General features: G+C 30.0%; 1 protein-coding gene across 1 annotated transcript in view; it reads right to left on the bottom strand.

The window, feature by feature from the left end:
* The window catches only part of LOC126745560 (zinc finger protein chinmo), a 57,116-nt gene extending 37,564 nt beyond the window's left edge, over positions 1-19,552 (bottom strand). The window contains exon 1 of the mRNA XM_050453444.1: positions 19,157-19,552. Coding sequence (XP_050309401.1) covers positions 19,157-19,169 — 13 coding nt within the window. The 5' untranslated portion in view covers positions 19,170-19,552. The remainder of the gene's footprint in view (positions 1-19,156) is intronic.

The following is a 19,552-nucleotide window of genomic DNA, read 5'->3' as shown; positions in this document are numbered from 1 at the left end:
CGCTAGAGCGAGCGTGATATCTATCGAACGTGTGTGGCGTATTAAAATCCACAAATCTAGCTAAAATATCCGAAAATATAATGAAAGATGTTGAAACCGTAGAAAAGCATAATTAAACTACTATTCTTGAATTAAGATTCGTAATGGCATCATCAGCCATAAAAATAAATTTTTTCGCGTCATATCCTTGCGTCGTCGTCCTTTCAAATAAAATATTACTAATGAGAATTAATATGGCGTCTACCTTATGGCACATATAAATTCTTGGCTCTGAAGGGAACCATCAGTTGACCTATTTAGAGTTAAATATATTTTGAAAAAATATTAAATAAATATAAAAGTGACTCTATAATAAATTAATCAAGCTGCGGCTATAAAATAACATTTACCCTCAAAACGTAGGCTTTTAGACAATATTTTTTGTATATTATTATAGTCTAAAAATTGGAAGAGTATGGAAATAAATTGTATCAAATAAAATAATGCTCTCAACATAGTTTTGCAAAAAAATTTTGTTGAGGACTATTCTTTAAAGGTTACACACACTTATGTATTGTGCGTACTCCAATATCACCGTCAAAAGGTAATAGGACGTAAAAGATTAAAATACAATGCGTATATCCATAAACAGAACAAAAATTTACGAAAAAAGCTATAGGCTTGAGGCCATTAAAGCTTATTTAAAAAAATTAATCGATGTTATGTCAGGTGGTCTCGCGGGCCATGTTACTGCCTAGACGAATATTTTGATGACTTCTAGGCAATTAAATAAAATCAATTATCTTACAGTGAATGTAGAGAGTAAGTGGGTCAACTACCTGGACGAATATTTTTATTATTTTAAGTCATTTGAATTAATTAATTCATTTCATAGTAAACAAAGAGGGTAGTTGACTCAATTGCCTGGACAAATACTTTGTTTACTTCCAGGCAGTTGAACGAAGAGACCCTGTTTAAAAAAAATCAAGCGGTGTTATGTCAGGTGGTCTCGCGGGTCATATTACTGCCTAGACGAATATTTTGATGACTTCTAGGCAATTGAATAAATTCAATTATCTGAGAGTGAATATAGAGAGTAAGTGGGTCAACTACCTGGACGAATATTTTCATTATTTTAAGTCAATTGAATTAATTCATTCATCTCATAGTAAACAAAGAGGGTAGTTGACTCATTTGCCTGGACAAATACTTTGTTTACTTCCAGGCAATTGAACGAAGAGACCCTGTTTAAAAAAAATCAAGCGGTATTATGTCAGGTGGTCTCGCGGGTCATATTACTGCCTAGACGAATATTTTGATGACTTCCAGGCAATTGAATAAATTTAATTATATTACAGTGAATATAGAGAGTAAGTGGGTCAACTACCTGGACGAATATTTTCATTATTTTAAGTCAATTGAATTAATTCATTCATCTCATAGTAAACAAAGAGGGTAGTTGACTCATTTGCCTGGACAAATACTTTGTTTACTTCCACGCAATTAAACGAAGATACCCTGTTTAAAAAAAATCAAGCGGTGTTATGTCAGGTGGTCTCGCGGGCCATATTACAGCCTAGACGAATATTTTGATGACTTTCAGGCAGTTGAATAAATTCAATTATCTGAGAGTGAATATAGAGAGTAATTGTGTCAACTACCTGGACGAATATTTTCATTATTTTAAGTCAATTGCATTAATTCATTCATCTCATAGTAAACAAAGAGGGTAGTTGACTCAATTGCCTGGACAAATATTTTGTTTACTTCCAGGCAATTGAACGAAGAGATCCTGTTTAAACAAAATCAAGCGGTGTTATGTCAGGTGGTCTCGCTGACCATATTACTCCTAGACGAATATTTTGATGAGTTCTAGGCAATTGAATAAATTCAATTATCTTACAGTGAATATAGAGAGTAAGTGGGTCAACTACCTGGACGAATATTTTCATTATTTTAAGTCAATTGAATTAATTCATTTATCTCATAGTAAAAAAAGAGGATAGTTGACTCAATTGCCTGGACAAATACTTTGTTTACTTCCACGCAATTGAACGAAGATACCCTGTTTAAAAAAAATCAAGCGGTGTTATGTCAGGTGGTCTCGCGGGCCATATTACAGCCTAGACGAATATTTTGATGACTTTCAGGCAGTTGAATAAATTCAATTATCTGAGAGTGAATATAGAGAGTAATTGTGTCAACTACCTGGACAAATATTTTCATTATTTTAAGTCAATTGAATTAATTCATTCATCTCATAGTATACAAAGAGTTGACTCAATTGCCTGGACAAATACTTTGATTACTTCCAGGCGAAGAAACACTATTTAAAAAAAATCAAGCGGTGTTATGTCAGGTGGTCTCGCGGGCCATGGCTTAGAAAACAGCAAAACAGTAAAAGTGACTCAAATTGCTTAAATAGACTCTTAGATTACCCTTAAGTGCTTTGAAAAGCATTAAGAGTACTTCGAAAAAACTTCCCGACAGTCTAGTTTCGGGAATAGATTCTCCAATAACCTTAAGTGCCCGGAATAGGCTTAAGAGTACTTAGAAGATACCTACAGGCAGTAGAAGTAGCTCAACTTTTTTAAATAGACTCTTAAATTACCCTTAAGTACCTGGAAAAGCATTAGCAGTACTTAGGAGAGACGTTCAGGCACTCAAATTTCGACAATAAATTCTCCAATTACCTTAAAGTGCCTGGAAGAAGCTTAAGACTACTTAAAAGATATTTACAGGCAGTAAAAATGACTCAAATTCCATGAGTTTTAGGTATTTAAGGGTAATTTGTAAAGATTAACCTTAAATGTCTAAAAGAGTATTTAGAATATTAAGAAGAGATTTCCAGGCACTCAGATTTTTAGAATGAATTCTTCAGTAACACTTAAACGCCTGGAAGAGGCTTAAGAGTACTTAGAAGGCACTAAGAGGCAGTAAAAGTGACTCAAATTACTTAAATAGACTCTTAGATTACCCTTAAGTGCTTTGAAAAGCATTAAGAGTACTTCGAAAAAACTTCCCGACAGTCTAGTTTCGGGAATAGATTCTCCAATAACCTTTAAGTGTCCGGAATAGGCTTACGAGTACTTAGAAAATACTTACAGGCAGTAGGAGTGGCTCAACTTTTTTAAATAAACTCTTCCTTAAGTTCTATCCTTAAGTGCTTGAAAGAGGCTTGAAAGTACATAGAAAACATTGAGAGAACTTAGAAGATACGTCCAGGTACTCAAATTCTTAGAGTAAATTCTTCAATAACTCCTTGATGACTGTCGTTTTCAGTGCCTGTAGGTGTTTTCTTAGTAAGTATTTTTCAAAATTAGGTCATGCTGGATTCCTCCCATATACAGGTATTCTGTTTTTATAATGTTCACTTCGGGTTTCCACTTCTCGTATTCCTCAGTCTGTCAAATGTGTTTGTTTTGAACATATTTATTTCCAATTTATTAACTCTATATCTTGAACAGCGTGGGTGAAATGTAGCACCCCTGTTTAAGTCCACTATGTAAAGCAAATCCTTGAATGTGAGAGTTTCATTTTATTTTGACATATTTAATGCGTTTATAATATTTAAATTTAAGATTGTTGTTAGTAAAGTTTCCCACAACTTCACCAAACAAATACTAAATATAATTAATTAATTCTCAGTTTAAAATGCATAATTTAAATAGGCATGACACTCATTTTATTATTTTCTTACTTCTACCAGATACTAAAAATATATCATACTGTCAGAAAATAATTAGGAAACGTTTTTTGGATTGGTATCTACTCATCAATTCGTCCAATATACATACAATTCATTCTTTAGGTACATCGGCCGTTTGTTTATTAGTCAGGTACAGAAACCGGTCAGAAACAGGAACCAATAGAAGTGAGCAACGCTAATTTCAAAAACAGCTAACGAACCAAACGCAATAAAATTATGCAATCACCTTAGAGAGGTTAATGGTCCTGTTCAATGCCAAACCTCCTACTCTGCATCGTCAACGGCTTGAGAATTAACTCGCAAATTTTCGGGCGGATCGATTTACAAACGTATTATTGTACTTCGGACAATTTTTTTTTGCTAAATATTTGCATAGTAATAGCTAGGCGAATAGTAGATGCTTAGAATTCATTGTAATTTCTCAGTTTCATAGCAGATTTAGTTACTTAGTAAAGACCTTAATCCTTGTTTCGAAGTAACTGATATATATTCTAGCACTGGTTAGTGGACATCTTTAACTTACATAAAATATAAATGAAATAGTAGGAGCAACATCATGGAAGGTCACCAATCAGACATCAAAAATTGAATAAATAGAAGCAACAATTAGTATTACAAAGAAGGAAATTATTTATGCAACAAGAGAGCAAATAGGGAAGATTATATATTACCAAGGCTTATTAAACTCTTTGGAAGTTTGTGCATATTATCAGTGTATTACCGCTTTTATTCTGTTGCCAAAAAATTAGAGGACAGAACCACTAGATTAATGGGTCACGCTCTAAAACTATTTTTACAAATAATTCTATAAGGATCTGATAGGGTACACTCTGAAGGGTGTTCACTGTACAAATATTTGAAAGATGTAGAGATTGGTAGAGCGCTTGACCACGGCACTCTTATTGAAGTGTTTGTGTATGAATTAAATACAACTGACACTGTCAGTATTAAAAAAAGGGAATAAGACAGTAGGTGCATAATGTCACCTCTACTATTTAATCTATTTTAGAGGAATTATTTATAAATGCACTGGACAACTCAATGTCTGAATAATCTGTGATACACGGATGATACGATGATCATAAGCAACGAAGAAGAAGGACCGAAAGGGCGTAGTAGAATTTCTTTTAACTGTTAGGCAACTTCAATACAGTGGTGACTGCAAAACAACTGTCTTATTTAAGCACTTGCCACTCTGCCATTGGATTCAGCACCTTTTTCTTTCTGAATTTACAAATGAACGATCAAATTTATTGACAATTGCAACAATAGAACCCAAAGAAGTAATAGTAGTTAACAGCGTTTTTGGACACGCTTTTTATAGATTAAACGTGTAAAATAAATAAAGAACTTGCTATTCTGCCATCGACTTTAACACTTTTGTTATTCTGAATTTACAAATGAACCAATTAAATTTACGTAATTTCCTTGAGGGCTAAGTTCAACGAGCGATTGTTTCAGTGTTTCATTATGAAAATTTGCCAAGACAAATAATTTTTAAGATTGTATTTCAAAAAACCAGATAATCTAACTAATATTTTTTATTTCAATACAGTTTAATATACTAGTGACTATAAAACACTTGTTTAATTTCAATGTAGATACTTGCCATTCTGCCATTCGATTCGGCACTTTTTTTAATTCTCAATTTACAAATCAACCAAGTAAACTTAAACTCATCCGAACCTACAGGAAGAACCTAATTGCACGGAAAAGTTTACTGCTGAAAATTTGGTTTCTTCAACAATGTTTACTATTTCAACTAGTTCCAAAATTTATAAACATCAGATGCAAAGCACACACAAGGGCTTCTACTGCAGCGGTAAAGAGAGCTCAGATTATTTGAATTAAAGAAGAAATAAAAAATCATTACAGAAATCTAAATACCGTTAATTCTAAGCTTAAATTTCTTTATTTGACTCTAACTTTTGTGTTATCTTTTTTAGAATTTTGTATTTTGGATTTAAAATTTAGGGACGAAGTGTGACGAAGTGGAGTCATTTGGATCTGAAACTTTTGGGAGATTGGGTAAGAAAATTTCCAACCTTAAATCGTCCAAGTTGACACAATTAAAACAACGTAATTTACCTGAATTTAGACAGAACTTGGGTGGTAATTCATATTTTGATTTTCACAAAAGATTTTTGAATTTATCTGACGTTTCATTTTCAGCCCATGATTAAGTCATAACTTAAAATTTAATTTTTCGCATAAAGTTGATTTAAAAATTAGAGAAACGCTAGTCGTCGAGGTTGAAAATATCTTACAAACTACAGATATTACCAACAAAAATATCCTTAGAGCAAATATTATTTCTCTCTTAAATTCTAAATTGGACAAAAACAAAACTTTAAATTATAATGGTAAGCACTTAAAATCCTTAAAAACTAAAATTGAACAACATGACTTGATTGTCACTAAGGCCGATAAAGGATCTTGCTTAGTCATTATGAAACGCACAGATTATGTGAATAGGGTTGTGGATTTTCTCGATACCGATGAGTTTCAACCTTTGACTAGGGATCCCACAACTTCATTTTTTACAAAAATGAAGGGTGTTCTCGATAGATCTTTATTAACCTTGGAGTTTTTTAATATTAGAAAGGAGGCTCTTTATCCTATGAACCCTAAAACTCCTCTCCTTTACGGGCTACCTAAAGTTCATAAAGAAGGACAGCCAATTAGACCAGTGGTATCTTTTGTGGATTCTCCTTGCTATAAACTTTCTTCATGGTTGAATGGGGTTTTGAGAGAGGTAACAGGCTTTCGAAGTTGTTTTTCCACTAAGAATTCCGTCGAATTTGCTAATTTTTTAAAAGGCATATATATACCAGACAATGCAATGTTAATTTCCTTAGATGTGAAAAACCTTTTTCCCAGTATACCACCCACTGACACTGTCAGTATTAAAAAAAGGGAATAAAACAGTAGGTGCATCATGTCACCTCTACTATTTAATATATTTTAGAGGAATTATTTATAAATGCACTGGACAACTCAATGTCTAAATAATCTGTGATACATGGATGATACGGTGATCATAAGCAACGAAGAAGAAGGACTGAAAGGGCGTAGTAGAATTTCTTTTAACTGTTAGGCAACTTCAATACAGTGGTGACTGCAAAACAACTGTCTTATTTAAGCACTTGCTACTCTGCCATTGGATTCAGCACCTTTTTCTTTCTGAATTTACAAATGAATGATCAAATTTATTGACAATTACAACAATAGAACCCAAAGAAGTAATAGTAGTTAACAGCGTTTTTGGACACGCTTTTTATAGATTAAACGTGTAAAATAAATAAAGAACTTGCTATTCTGCCATCGACTTTAACACCTTTGTTATTCTGAATTTACAAATGAACCAATTAAATTTACGTAATTTCCTTGAGGGCTAAGTTCAACGAGCGATTGTTTCAGTGTTTCATTATGAAAATTTGCCAAGACAAATAAGTGTAATTTTTAAGATTGTATTTCAAAAAACCAGATAATCTAACTAATATTATACAGTTTAACATAATATTAACTATAAAATAAATATCTTATTTCAATTTAAGCATTTGCCATTCTGCCATCGGATTCAGCACCTTTTTTATTCTGAATTTACGAATGAACCAATTAAATTTACGTAATTTCCTTAAGGGCCAAGTTCAATGATCGCTAGTTTTAGTGTTTCATTACGAAATTCCGCCAAGACAAATAAGTGTGATTTTTAAGTTTGTATTTCGGAAAAACCATATAATCTAACTAATATTTTTTATTTCAATACAGTTTAATAAACTAGTGACTATAAAACACTTGTTTAATTTCAATGTAGATACTTGCCATTCTGCCATTCGATTCGGCACTTTTTTTAATTCTGAATTTACAAATCAACCAAGTAAACTTAAACAATTTGCTTGGGTGCCAAGTTCAAAATTTGGCAAAACAAAAATTGTCTAGAAATTGCTTTTATAGATCGACAAATCCTTTTGATTTACTGTGCAACTATCTACTACGACCTTAGCGAGGCATTTGCCTGTGTTTCTCTTTGCCTTCGATTGAAATCGTTGTGGTACGTTATAATAAATGAATCCTAATGCACACCGATTATCTTATCAAACGTTGGTGTGCCAAAAATATTATTATCCGCATATGTATTTTGAAAAAGAAATGTTTGTTTTCCGACGAATCAACTCAACCCAGTCACATTTTATATAATAACTCAATAACAAGATAAGCGTATTTAGGTTGCAAAACAACGACGCATGTTGCACTTGAAAACCATTAAAAAAAATTAATTTGGGAATTTTATAATTATTTTGTTATTTAATTGTAGTATTTTTAAGTGGTTCGTATATTTTTATGAGTTGAGTAAACAGGGGTAAGAGAATTATGGAAAATACACCTGCTTTATTTTTGACACATTTGACACAACTGAACCTTCTTTTCCTTCCCATTTATAATTAAACTCCCAATAATCAATTTCTAGTTTCTCTATAGAATTTCTTTGGATCTCGTCACTCACCATTTATAAATAGGATTGAAGCGAATGTACTATAGCGATTTCTCAAAGGCCTTTGACCCTGTCATGTTTGCTGATTTTTAAATATTTGTTGAAAATCAGCGGTGTATCATTTCTGGTCATCAAGTTCGTTGAAGATAAGAGTGAGAGCTTAATACAGATAAAATTAACTCTGTTGCTTGAATAAATTATCAACTATATCATGCTATAACGAATCATTATTTCAAAAACCAAAACGTTCGATCATTATAGTCCACAACTTTACGGTCTATATTTACTCCTCCCTCTGTTCAGTCCTCCCACCGCACGAAATAAAGTTTTAATTATTCAGGTGATTTGATAAAACAGAAACGGATGAGAACGATGTTTAAATATTTGATATCACTAATTGAAGTGTACAAACTAAGATCGATACTTGGGAAAGGGAATGCGTATATCCATGCGGAGAGGACAGGTGGAAATTTTATACCTGGATTGGAAATTATAGAAGCTAGCAAAGGGTTCGTATATAAGTTCATTTATGTTTTTCGGCTTGCCTAAATTAAATATTGCGTTGGTAATGATGTATCATGTAATGGAAAATATTATTTTCTTTAATTAATCTAGGAAGGTAGATTGCTGTAGAAGATCAAAGATATCCCATAGATCAATATTCTGGTGGCCAACGTGTTAGGTCTAACATACCTTTGTCTGTTGGTCCATTTCCCTAATTATATAATTATAGATAATTCATTGTTCAGTTTATACGATCAGTCATACAATAAGCATTTTATGTGTATAATGAAATATTCCTGCTTATTTATTAGGGTGAATTCCAGGGTGACTTCTCTAAGGCATTTGACAATATAAAACACAGCCATTGTTTTCGGCATTTGAGAGTAGTGTTACTGTAGCTTTCTGGCTTTATGCCCTAGTGAGGTCATTTACATTTCTTTTTTTTTCTGCAGGTGCAATTCAATTTTGCAAGATTATTTCTAAGACACAAGATATCAGCTTTTTGAGCGTTATATTTGCGTTTGTAGTCATAAGAACTGGAGCTATTTGATGCCATTTTAAGATCTTTATATCTACAGAAAAATATTACGCACATGTTGGGCGCCAATTTTGCTCCTATTCTGAAATCGAAAATTGAGAAACCGTGTGACTGTGAGTAGTATTTGTAATTATATTCAAAATGTTCCCTTCTTATAACTTTGGGCTCTTAAAATAATTTTTTAACTTATTCCAGAAATTTGAAGAATTACTGTTTTAAAGCTTGGAGTAAAACCCAATCTTTAATTTTATTTCAGGCATTTGAAGTAATGTCAAATTTCTTTTGGATAAAAACTACTTTTAGTTTACTTCAGAGACTCTTTATAAATAAATTAATGAGAATCCTATGACCTGTACCTCTGTATCTGTTTTTCCATTAAAAAGTCAAGAGGGAAAATTAACTTGTTTACAGATGACACAATATTAAATTATTCTGTAAGGTTTTTAAACATTAAAAAACGTATACAGAAAACATACCAAAATGTTGGGCGCCAATTTTGTTCTAATTCCGACATCTAAAATTGAGAAACCAAAGTCAAAACATGAAATTTCGAAGTTTTTTTCTGGTCAGAAATTAGACTATCAATAACATTAATAACTTCATTTGAAATATTCTCTTCTTATTCACTTGGTCTCTTAAAGTGAATTTATAATATATTCCAGGAATTTGGGGAATTATTATTTTAAAGCCTTGAATAAACCCCAATTTTTAATTTTATTTCAGGCATTTGAAGTAATATCAAATTTCTTTTGCATAAAAACTACTTTTAGTTTATTTCAGAGACTCTTTATAAATAAATTAATGAGAATCCTATGACCTGTACCTCTGTATCTGTTTTTCCATTAAAAAGTCAAGAGGGAAAATTAACTTGTTTACAGATGACACAATATTAAATTATTCTGTAAGGCTTTTAAACATTAAAAAACGTATACAGAAAAAATACCAAAATGTTGGGGGCCAATTTTGTTCTAATTCCGAAGTCTAAAATTGAGAAACCAAAGTCAAAACATGAAATTTCGAAGTTTTTTTCTGGTCAGAAATTAGACTATCAATAACATTAATAACTTCATTTGAAATATTCTCTTCTTATTCACTTGGTCTCTTAAAGTGAATTTATAATATATTCCAGGAATTTGGGGAATTATTATTTTAAAGCCTTGAATAAACCCCAATTTTTAATTTTATTTCAGGCATTTGAAGTAATGTCAAATTTCTTTTGGATAAAAACTACTTTTAGTTTATTTCAGAGACTCTTTATAAATAAATTAATGAGAATCCTATGACCTGTACCTCTGTATCTGTTTTTCCATTAAAAAGTCAAGAGAGAAAATTAACTTGTTTGCAAATGACACAATATTAAATTGTTCTGTAAGGCTTTTAAACATTAAAAAACGTATACAGAAAAAATACCAAAATGTTGGGCGCCAATTTTGTTCTAATTCCGAAGTCTAAAATTGAGAAACCAAAGCCAAAACATGAAATTTCGAAGTTTTTTTCTGGTCAGAAATTAGACTATCAATAACATTAATAACTTCATTTGAAATATTCTCTTCTTATTCACTTGGTCTCTTAAAGTGAATTTATAATATATTCCAGGAATTTGGGGAATTATTATTTTAAAGCCTTGAATAAAGCCCAATTTTTAATTTTATTTCAGGCATTTGAAGTAATGTCAAATTTCTTTTGGATAAAAACTACTTTTAGTTTACTTCAGAGACTCTTTATAAATAAATTAATGAGAATCCTATGACCTGTACCTCTGTATCTGTTTTTCCATTAAAAAGTCAAGAGGGAAAATTAACTTGTTTACAGATGACACAATATTAAATTATTCTGTAAGGCTTTTAAACATTAAAAAACGTATACAGAAAAAACAACCAAAATGTTGGGCGCCAATTTTGTTCTAATTCCGAAATCTAAAATTGATAAACCGAAGTCAAAACATGAAATTTCGAAGTTTTTTTCTGGTCAGAAATTAGACTATCAATAACATTAATAACTTTATTTGAAATATTTTTTTCTTATTCACTTGGTCTCTTAAAGTGAATTTATAATATATTCCAGGAATTTGGGGAATTATTATTTTAAAGCCTTGAATAAACCCCAATTTTTAATTTTATTTCAGGCATTTGAAGTAATATCAAATTTCTTTTGGATAAAAACTACTTTTAGTTTATTTCAGAGACTTTTTATAAATAAATTAATGAGAATCCTATGACCTGTACCTCTGTATCTGTTTTTCCATTAAAAAGTCAAGAGGGAAAATTAACTTGTTTACAGATGACATAATATTAAATTATTCGGTAAGGCTTTTAAACATTAAAAAACGTATACAGAAAACATACCAAAATGTTGGGCGCCAATTTTGTTCTAATTCCGAAATCTAAAATTGATAAACCAAAGTCAAAACATGAAATTTCGCAGTTTTTTTCTGGTCAGAAATTAGACTATCAATAACATTAATAACTTTATTTGAAATATTCTCTTCTTATTCACTTGGTCTTTTAAAGTGAATTTATAATATATTCCAGGAATTTGGGGAATTATTATTTTAAAGCCTTGAATAAACCCCAATTTTTAATTTTATTTCAGGCATTTGAAGTAATGTCAAATTCCTTTTGGATAAAAACTACTTTTAGTTTACTTCAGAGACTCTTTATAAATAAATTAATTATAATCTCATGACCTGTACCTCTGTATCTGTTTTTCCACTAAAAAGTCAAGAGGGAAAATTAACTTGTCTGTAGATAATACAATATTAAATTATTCTGTAAAGCTTTCAAACATTAAAAAACGTATATAGAAAAAATACCCACATGTTGGGCGCCAATTTTGTTCTAATTCCGAAATCTAAAATTGAGAAACCGAAGCCAAAACATGAAATTTCCAAGTCCTTTCTGTTCAGAAACTACACTGTGAATAAGATTAATAATTATATATAAAATTTCCCATTTTTATTCACTTGGACTCTTAAAATTAATTATCAATATATTTCAGGAATTTGGGAAATTATTATTTTAAAGCCTGGAATAAAACACAATTTTCAATTTTATTTCAGGCATTTGAAAAAATATGTTGACAAATATTGATGAAGGTTTTGGAACGAGAATGCCTTAGCGATTCTTTTTGATTAATTTCCGTACTCAAGAACTTCGTTGGCTTGACGTGTATATTTTACCAATTTTTTAATTTTCTTTTTTAACCAGTTTTTCTATTTTTTTGACAACTTTTAAAAAATACGGTTCTTTAGTGCAAAAGTAAATTTTAAAAATTAATTACTTACTTATTTATATTCTACATTTTAAGTCCAGTGGAATTAACTGGTTAAAAATAATACAAATGAGATACTGTCTGATACTCTTTTAAACAGCATACAGACGCTTTCGGTTACCTTGAGATTTAAAAAAGTTTATTTTTGAATTAAGTAACAGGAACCTGCAATTCCGTTTGGTAAACGTCGGGCGAATTTTCTAAAAATACGAATAATAGTGTTAGGCTTAATTTATTTATTTTTATTATAGACCGCGTGCGTGGGTTATGTTATATGGAGTGTGCAGCCCAGCAATACGTATTTTTATGCGTTTATTTTGCCAATTTTTTTTGTTGTTGTTATTTTTAGAGTTACGGAAAAATAGTTTGTTGGGAAAATTTCATTTCTTGATTAAATAATCGCAAAAATTTGTCACTGAAATTATATGTGTTAATCATACCTTAAAAAACAAATCAAAAACAATAGATTAGACTCTTGGTATAGTTCACATTAACGGGATCTTTTTGCAAATATCGTAATACATCGCACGCAGGACCTAAGCTTGTCAGACGTGTATAGTTTTGACCCAGAATTTGTAATAAATATAATCGTACAAAACAGCTTTTTAATCTCTCTGAACTCTGCTCAGATCTTTATTCCTTTATTCTTATACGAAGTTTGTCTCAGACAAACTGCATGGATGACGAGTATTCTCCCTTGGAAGAAGTAGCTGCAGTCAAACCGCATGGATACTAGCTTTCTTTGATGTTTAAAAAAAGAGACTAGATAGTATATGATTGATGAAAGATTTATTAGTCAGAAATTGAAAAAAATTAGTTGACAAAGTAAGATTGGTACGAAAATTAATAGAAAGCATTAAATACGTGACCTTGATTTGGAAGGAGAAAATGAAGATACAGCAAATTTTGCAGACGACAGGAACATCATAGTAGAATTATAGAATTCAAAGAAATCAATTTGTTAACTTTATATATTTTTGAGAGTATTATTTTTTTGGAAAAAATCAACAATAATTTCAAAAATTTGAAAAATTAAAAAATTATTAACAAATTCTTATTTCAATAAGTTATCATAAAATAAAAAAAAAATAATTTAACATATTACTTAACATTAAACCTTTTAGCATTGAGGAATTTATGAATTAAAATACTATTAAAACTGTGAAACTTTCATCATAAATTATTTGTTTAAAAATTTGCTTGCTTTGTCTTTTGTATACTTAACAATGATATTTTAATGTGTTTCTTACTTAATATTATTTCTATATAGAAAATTTTGTTGCTATTAATATTCAATATAAAATCACAAAAACTAAATAAAATAATTTAAAATAATAATCTAAATATAGAGAATTAAAAAATATAAACATGATCATATGATCACATGAGACAAATATTACAATAAAAGCCAATTTTAAAGTGTGCAAAGTCTTTAGAATGAAGTTTTTGAGGGTGCCTCTGGATACTAAATTATTAATATTATAACCTAAACAGCATATGATTTCTTTAAAAAATAAAATCTGCATTATATATTGGTTTAGCTCAATTTGTATGACAGAATGGTGAAGGATCACTTTGCACATAATAACAGGGTCTATAAGTTACAGATTGCACATTACCGGTATATCTTTGCACCGCACTGAAGACCTATGCTTGCCAGACGTGTATAGATTACACTTTTATTACTAATGGAGTTTTTTGAGGCAGGTTTAATTTAAACAAAAAAAAAGGAGAAGTAGGTTTGTCTGTATTCCTAATTTTAATAGTCAAAAGTACAAGGTTTGACATTAAATAAATTCTAGTTCCAGTATACGTTTCTCTTGATTGTGAATCTTACTTGCAATATAAGAATTTGTCACAATATTATGTATCCGATATGTCCCAACAGTTTGTTTTTATATTATGTATCTTAAAAGGTGTTTTTATTACGTTCTATATATGAATGAAATGTCATTGGAATTTTTCCGCAAAATAACAAGGAACTTATTTGGTGCAATTTATATAATTTGTTATCGTATATAAAAATATGTCGTAAATAGATAGATAATCCTTCCTAATTGAGAGACAGTGCGCAAAATAATCGAATACGGTAATGTTTATTAACGATTCGATTAAGGTAAATATTGAAGAAAATCGAATGACTTTATTAGATATTTAAAATAGGTTTTTCCTATTTTCGGGAATTAAATGTGGTTCTAAATTTTTTGCTTAATTTGCCATTCTGCCATAGAACTTGGCACTCTTTTTTTTTATTGTACCAAGTTATATTCATACACTAGTACGGAATTTCACTTGCCTGGAACTCTCTAATTTCTGTTCTAAAGTGATTATATCCAATTTTTGGTAGTTAAAAATTGACCGCCTGGAACAAATTTTCCATGTTTTTCCAGTAAATGAAGTAAGACATTTTCAACTGCCTAGAAGAAATTCATTATTTTTTTCAAGTAGTTGCATATATTAAATCCAATACTTTGAAATTATTCCCCACTTCCAGGTTTTTTAGAAATAATATATCATGGTTTCATTTTATTGGTGGTTTCTGGATCATCAGAAATAGTGTTTTTCGAGTTTATTTGGCCTAATTATATCAGAAAAATATCACTTTATCCCCATTCTTCTCTAACTTTTAGACTGAGAGAGATATATAAATAAGAATTTAGATTTTTCCTCTATTTTCTATATTATGGTTTCATTTTATTGATAATGTCTGGATTGTCTGAAAATAGTGTTTTTCGGGTTTAATTATACGAGAAAAATATCACCTTATACATTCTTTATCTTTATCTAATTTTTAGACTGAGATAGAAATATATAAATGAGAATTCAATCTCTATATATTTATACATTTTTAGATTCTACGAAAATTTGACGAGTCACTCGCTATACTTTCATCAAGAGTTTTTTGAGGTATGAACAGTTGAAAATTGAATTTTAAATGATTTTCAACTATTTATATCTCAGAAGCTGCTCGATTTATTTTTAATGGTTATTTTTTATACGTTTTCCACTCACATTTATTATTTTTATATTTATGTCTTTTCATTTCATTCATTTTTAATCTCCTTTCTAATATAATAAATAAAAATCCTTACAAGTTGATAATTTAATGATTAGCTTTGTTCTACTGTTGTCACACCCCTTGCTACAATTTTCAAGGTTTTAATATATTTAATTATTTAATAATTAATTGTAAAAGCGTCGGTGGTTTTAAACTCGACAGAGGGTAAAAAACCCTTCAAAATGTCAACATATTACTTCATTTCCACCACCAAGGACTAAACCTTATACAGTTTTCGTACTTTAACATTTTTCTGATTGTAATTGAGGCAAAGTAATTTAAAATCAATCAGCCTAGTCCTTCCTAACAAAAAAATCACTTCCTTCCTACCCTAATAAAATTGATTCCTAACGGTAACTTCTTAAGCTGCTACTTTTTCTCATTAAGCAATACGTTTAAAAATTAGACAATAAAACGCAATTTTCCTATTACAGATAAATAATATAATTGCGTTAATAATAGAACTACGTCAACGAGGCAAATCAAGGTCTGAATAACGAGTGAGGTGTGTAGCGCTTTGTTTCACGATATAGCCTTGCAAACGCACTTTGAAAAGCCGACGGCTTTTAAGCACATTTTTTCATTATCAGATTATCATGGGGCGTAACAATTAATTTGCTTAAATTTATATATCATTCTTTTTTTAGATGTTTTAAATATTAACTCGATTAAATTAAATATTATACGGATAGATCAAGAAAGCGAATTTTCAATTAATTTCATATTTAGTACCTAGTGAGTGTGATGGTGATATCGTGTTGCCTTTTCGTAGGTTTTATTTAAGATTTTAGGATCTAAGTCACTTATGCTTTGCGGACGATACTGTTCTCATCTGCGAAGATCCCGAGGAATTAAAGGAAATGATGAAATAATTAACCCTCCAACCCTCATGGCAGATCGACATGAAAATCCTTCACAGTTATGAAGGAATTTATTCAAATAAAGGGCCGCTGGCATTATATGATATACATTATGTATGTGTCATAAAATATTTGAATTACTGACGCAGCTCATTCTTTAAATATTCTTAGGATCTACCAAGCAGTGCCTTAGATTTAGCGGTGTCCCCTGTATGTGATTTCTAATCCCGAGACAGAAACTCATATTTACTGTCAAAAACAATTGATATATTAATGATTTCCGTGTATTGAAAACAAAAAAAAAATTAATTGTGAAAGACTCCTGGATATGTTGGGTACGCTAGAATCTTCAGCTTCAGTCAAAGCTATGTACTCCAAAAAATAGTCCATCTTCAAATGGACCGGCTTATATTAAATAGTAATGAAACAAACTTTAAGTCACAGGTTTCAATTTTATTACAGTAAAAATCAAAGGATTACACGTGTTTCGCCTGTACTAGGCATCATCAGATAATCCACTTGTGCAGTCACTAATAAAAAAGAAAAAAAAAGCAGAGACAACACTGAATGATACAAGTCAATGGTAGAAAGTTAAAATTGTCAAAATTGGACGGAGACCAGTTAGCACTTATTAAAAATAATTAGTTTAAATTAGCATATTTTAGTAATATATACAACAGTGCTATTAGGTTGGATATAATGGTCCAAAAACGGTGATTTTTCAAAAGAAATTCTTCCTGGGCAAATGTTTCGGGTGGGTGGGGGGTTAAGGGTTCTGTTGATGAAAAACAATATTATTGCAGAAAATATAAATTCGATATTTAACTTAATGAACTGTTTATTTAGATTTGATATAATTTTATATATAAATATTTAGTATAAAAACAGCGTTATTAGATTGGATAATATGGACGAAAAAAAAAAGATTTTTCAGAAGAGTTTCATCAAATATTTATATAATATTTATAATTTTATAAGTATAGATACAAAAACTATAGTTATTTTAACGTCTATAATTTTCTTAAAAAATCATTTTTTTCTCAGGCAGTTATTTTCTGCGAAAAAAACGTTTTTCATTAACTATCCTACCCTTAACCCCCCACCCACCCCGCACAACTTACCATTAAGAAATTGTCTTCAAAAATTAATATTTTTCAAAATAATACGCATAAATAACAGCGAGTTTCGTCGTTCATTTTAATCTAATAACACACAGTTTGTTTATTTAAATTTGAGATAATTATGTATACGTTTATTTATAAATATTTAATACAAAAACAATATTATTATATTGGATATTATGAGCGAAAAATGGTGAATTTTCAAGAGAATTTCTCACTGGGCAAATATTTGGGGTGGGTAGGGGGGTAAGGGTTGTGTTAATGGAAAACAATGTTATTGCAGAAAATATTTATTCGATATTTATTTTAATGCACTGTTTATTAAAAGTTCATATAATTTTATATATAAATATTTACTATAAAAACAGCGTTATTAGATTGGATAATATAGACGCGAAAAACAGTAATTTTTTAAAAGAATTTCATCAAATATTTAAGGTGTAGTAATCGAGTCTATAACCTAGATATAAAAATCCCGTGTCAATTTTGTTAACTACCGAAATTTTCTTCCTTTTTTAAGGAGAATCGTATATGATATACGTATATTCTACAGTTTAATAAATATACCTTGACCATATACGATAAAATTTACTAAAAAATCGTTATGTGTTGCTTAGATAATAACAGGAAGATGTAAGGAAATTTTGTTTTTGTTCTCTCTAACTCTAAACTTAACCTTTAACAAATTATCACATATTTCATATTATTTTTCATATTCGATCTAAAAATTACAAAAACATTAAATAATACATTGCTGGTGTCTTCAGTATGTTTTTACACGAAAATACCGCAATTAATTTTACTACAATTTTTTTGAATATTATATAAACAATTTCTCCTTTTTAGTCTTTTTTTCATAAGTAATTTCAATTAAATTAAATAATTTTTAAAATTACAAAACAATTAAGCTGACATAGTTAAAATTCGAACCCAGACCGTCCGGCTTATAGTTCACTCTTATCACCATTAAGCCATGAAGTCCTTCCAGAAAATTTTCAAAAACCATCGTACAGAGAAACACCGTGTCATGATTTTTTTTTAATTATTTTATTAAATAAATTATAATTCATTCTTTAATTCTTATTTGATTAAAATAGTCCAAAGACGAATGGCTTACTATTTCATATACCAAAATGTCCACTAGAACTACCTACATATTCAACTTAGGCTTTAGAAATTTGTAAAACTGTTAGTCTAAGTTACATATTAAAAATTGGCAGTGATATTTTGTCATTTTTATATTATTAATTGTACCAAAATTAAATATTATATTAAATTTATCCGTCAAACGCCTTCATTTTTTGTTAAATATGCGTGGAAAAAGCGTCTTTCTACTCATATCCCTTATTACTCACCCAATTTAATTTAAAATCTTACTTACTAAATCATAATAAACTTCAACCGATATTTTTTATTACTTTTAACGATATAATCACATTAATCGTTTACGCATTATTTCGAATTACAATTGCAAGCAAGCAAATCTATGTACCTAAAATTATCTGACTTATCAGTTATCTCATGTTGCCACAAGGTTGTACATTTGAACTCAAAAATCATGTAAATTTCCTATATAATTAAAAAAGCCTAACTAAAAACCAATTTGTCAATTAAGTACTCACCTCGCATTTCCATGTCTCCTTGCCAAATAGAGCAACAAAAAATCGCACCTCAAAAAAAAAAACACCAAAAGTCGTCAAACCAACATAAACATAATTTCTACACCAATATACAGTCGGTGCAAACTTAATAGTCTTAAAAAATGCAACCGGTAAAAATAATATATAAAAAAAAACACGCATAAAAATTGCACTTGTGTATTTTTCAAAGCGGTCTATAATTCTGTATGTAACCAGGAAAAAAAGTTCCGAATCGCCAAATGTTTTGGACCCACCGTTGCCAAATTTATTTGTCGAATTTTTCGTCTTTTTTTTTTTTAATCTAGCCGGTTAGTTATTAACAACGTTAGGTAAATACGAGCGAAAACCAAGCGTGGAACCGACGCGACGCTCGCGGAT

Source organism: Anthonomus grandis, chromosome 16 (genome assembly GCF_022605725.1).
Source record: "Anthonomus grandis grandis chromosome 16, icAntGran1.3, whole genome shotgun sequence".
In the NCBI taxonomy this organism is placed as follows: domain Eukaryota; kingdom Metazoa; phylum Arthropoda; class Insecta; order Coleoptera; family Curculionidae; genus Anthonomus; species Anthonomus grandis.
Note: the sequence above shows the minus strand (reverse complement) of the source record. Positions and strands in the feature narration are given on the sequence as shown.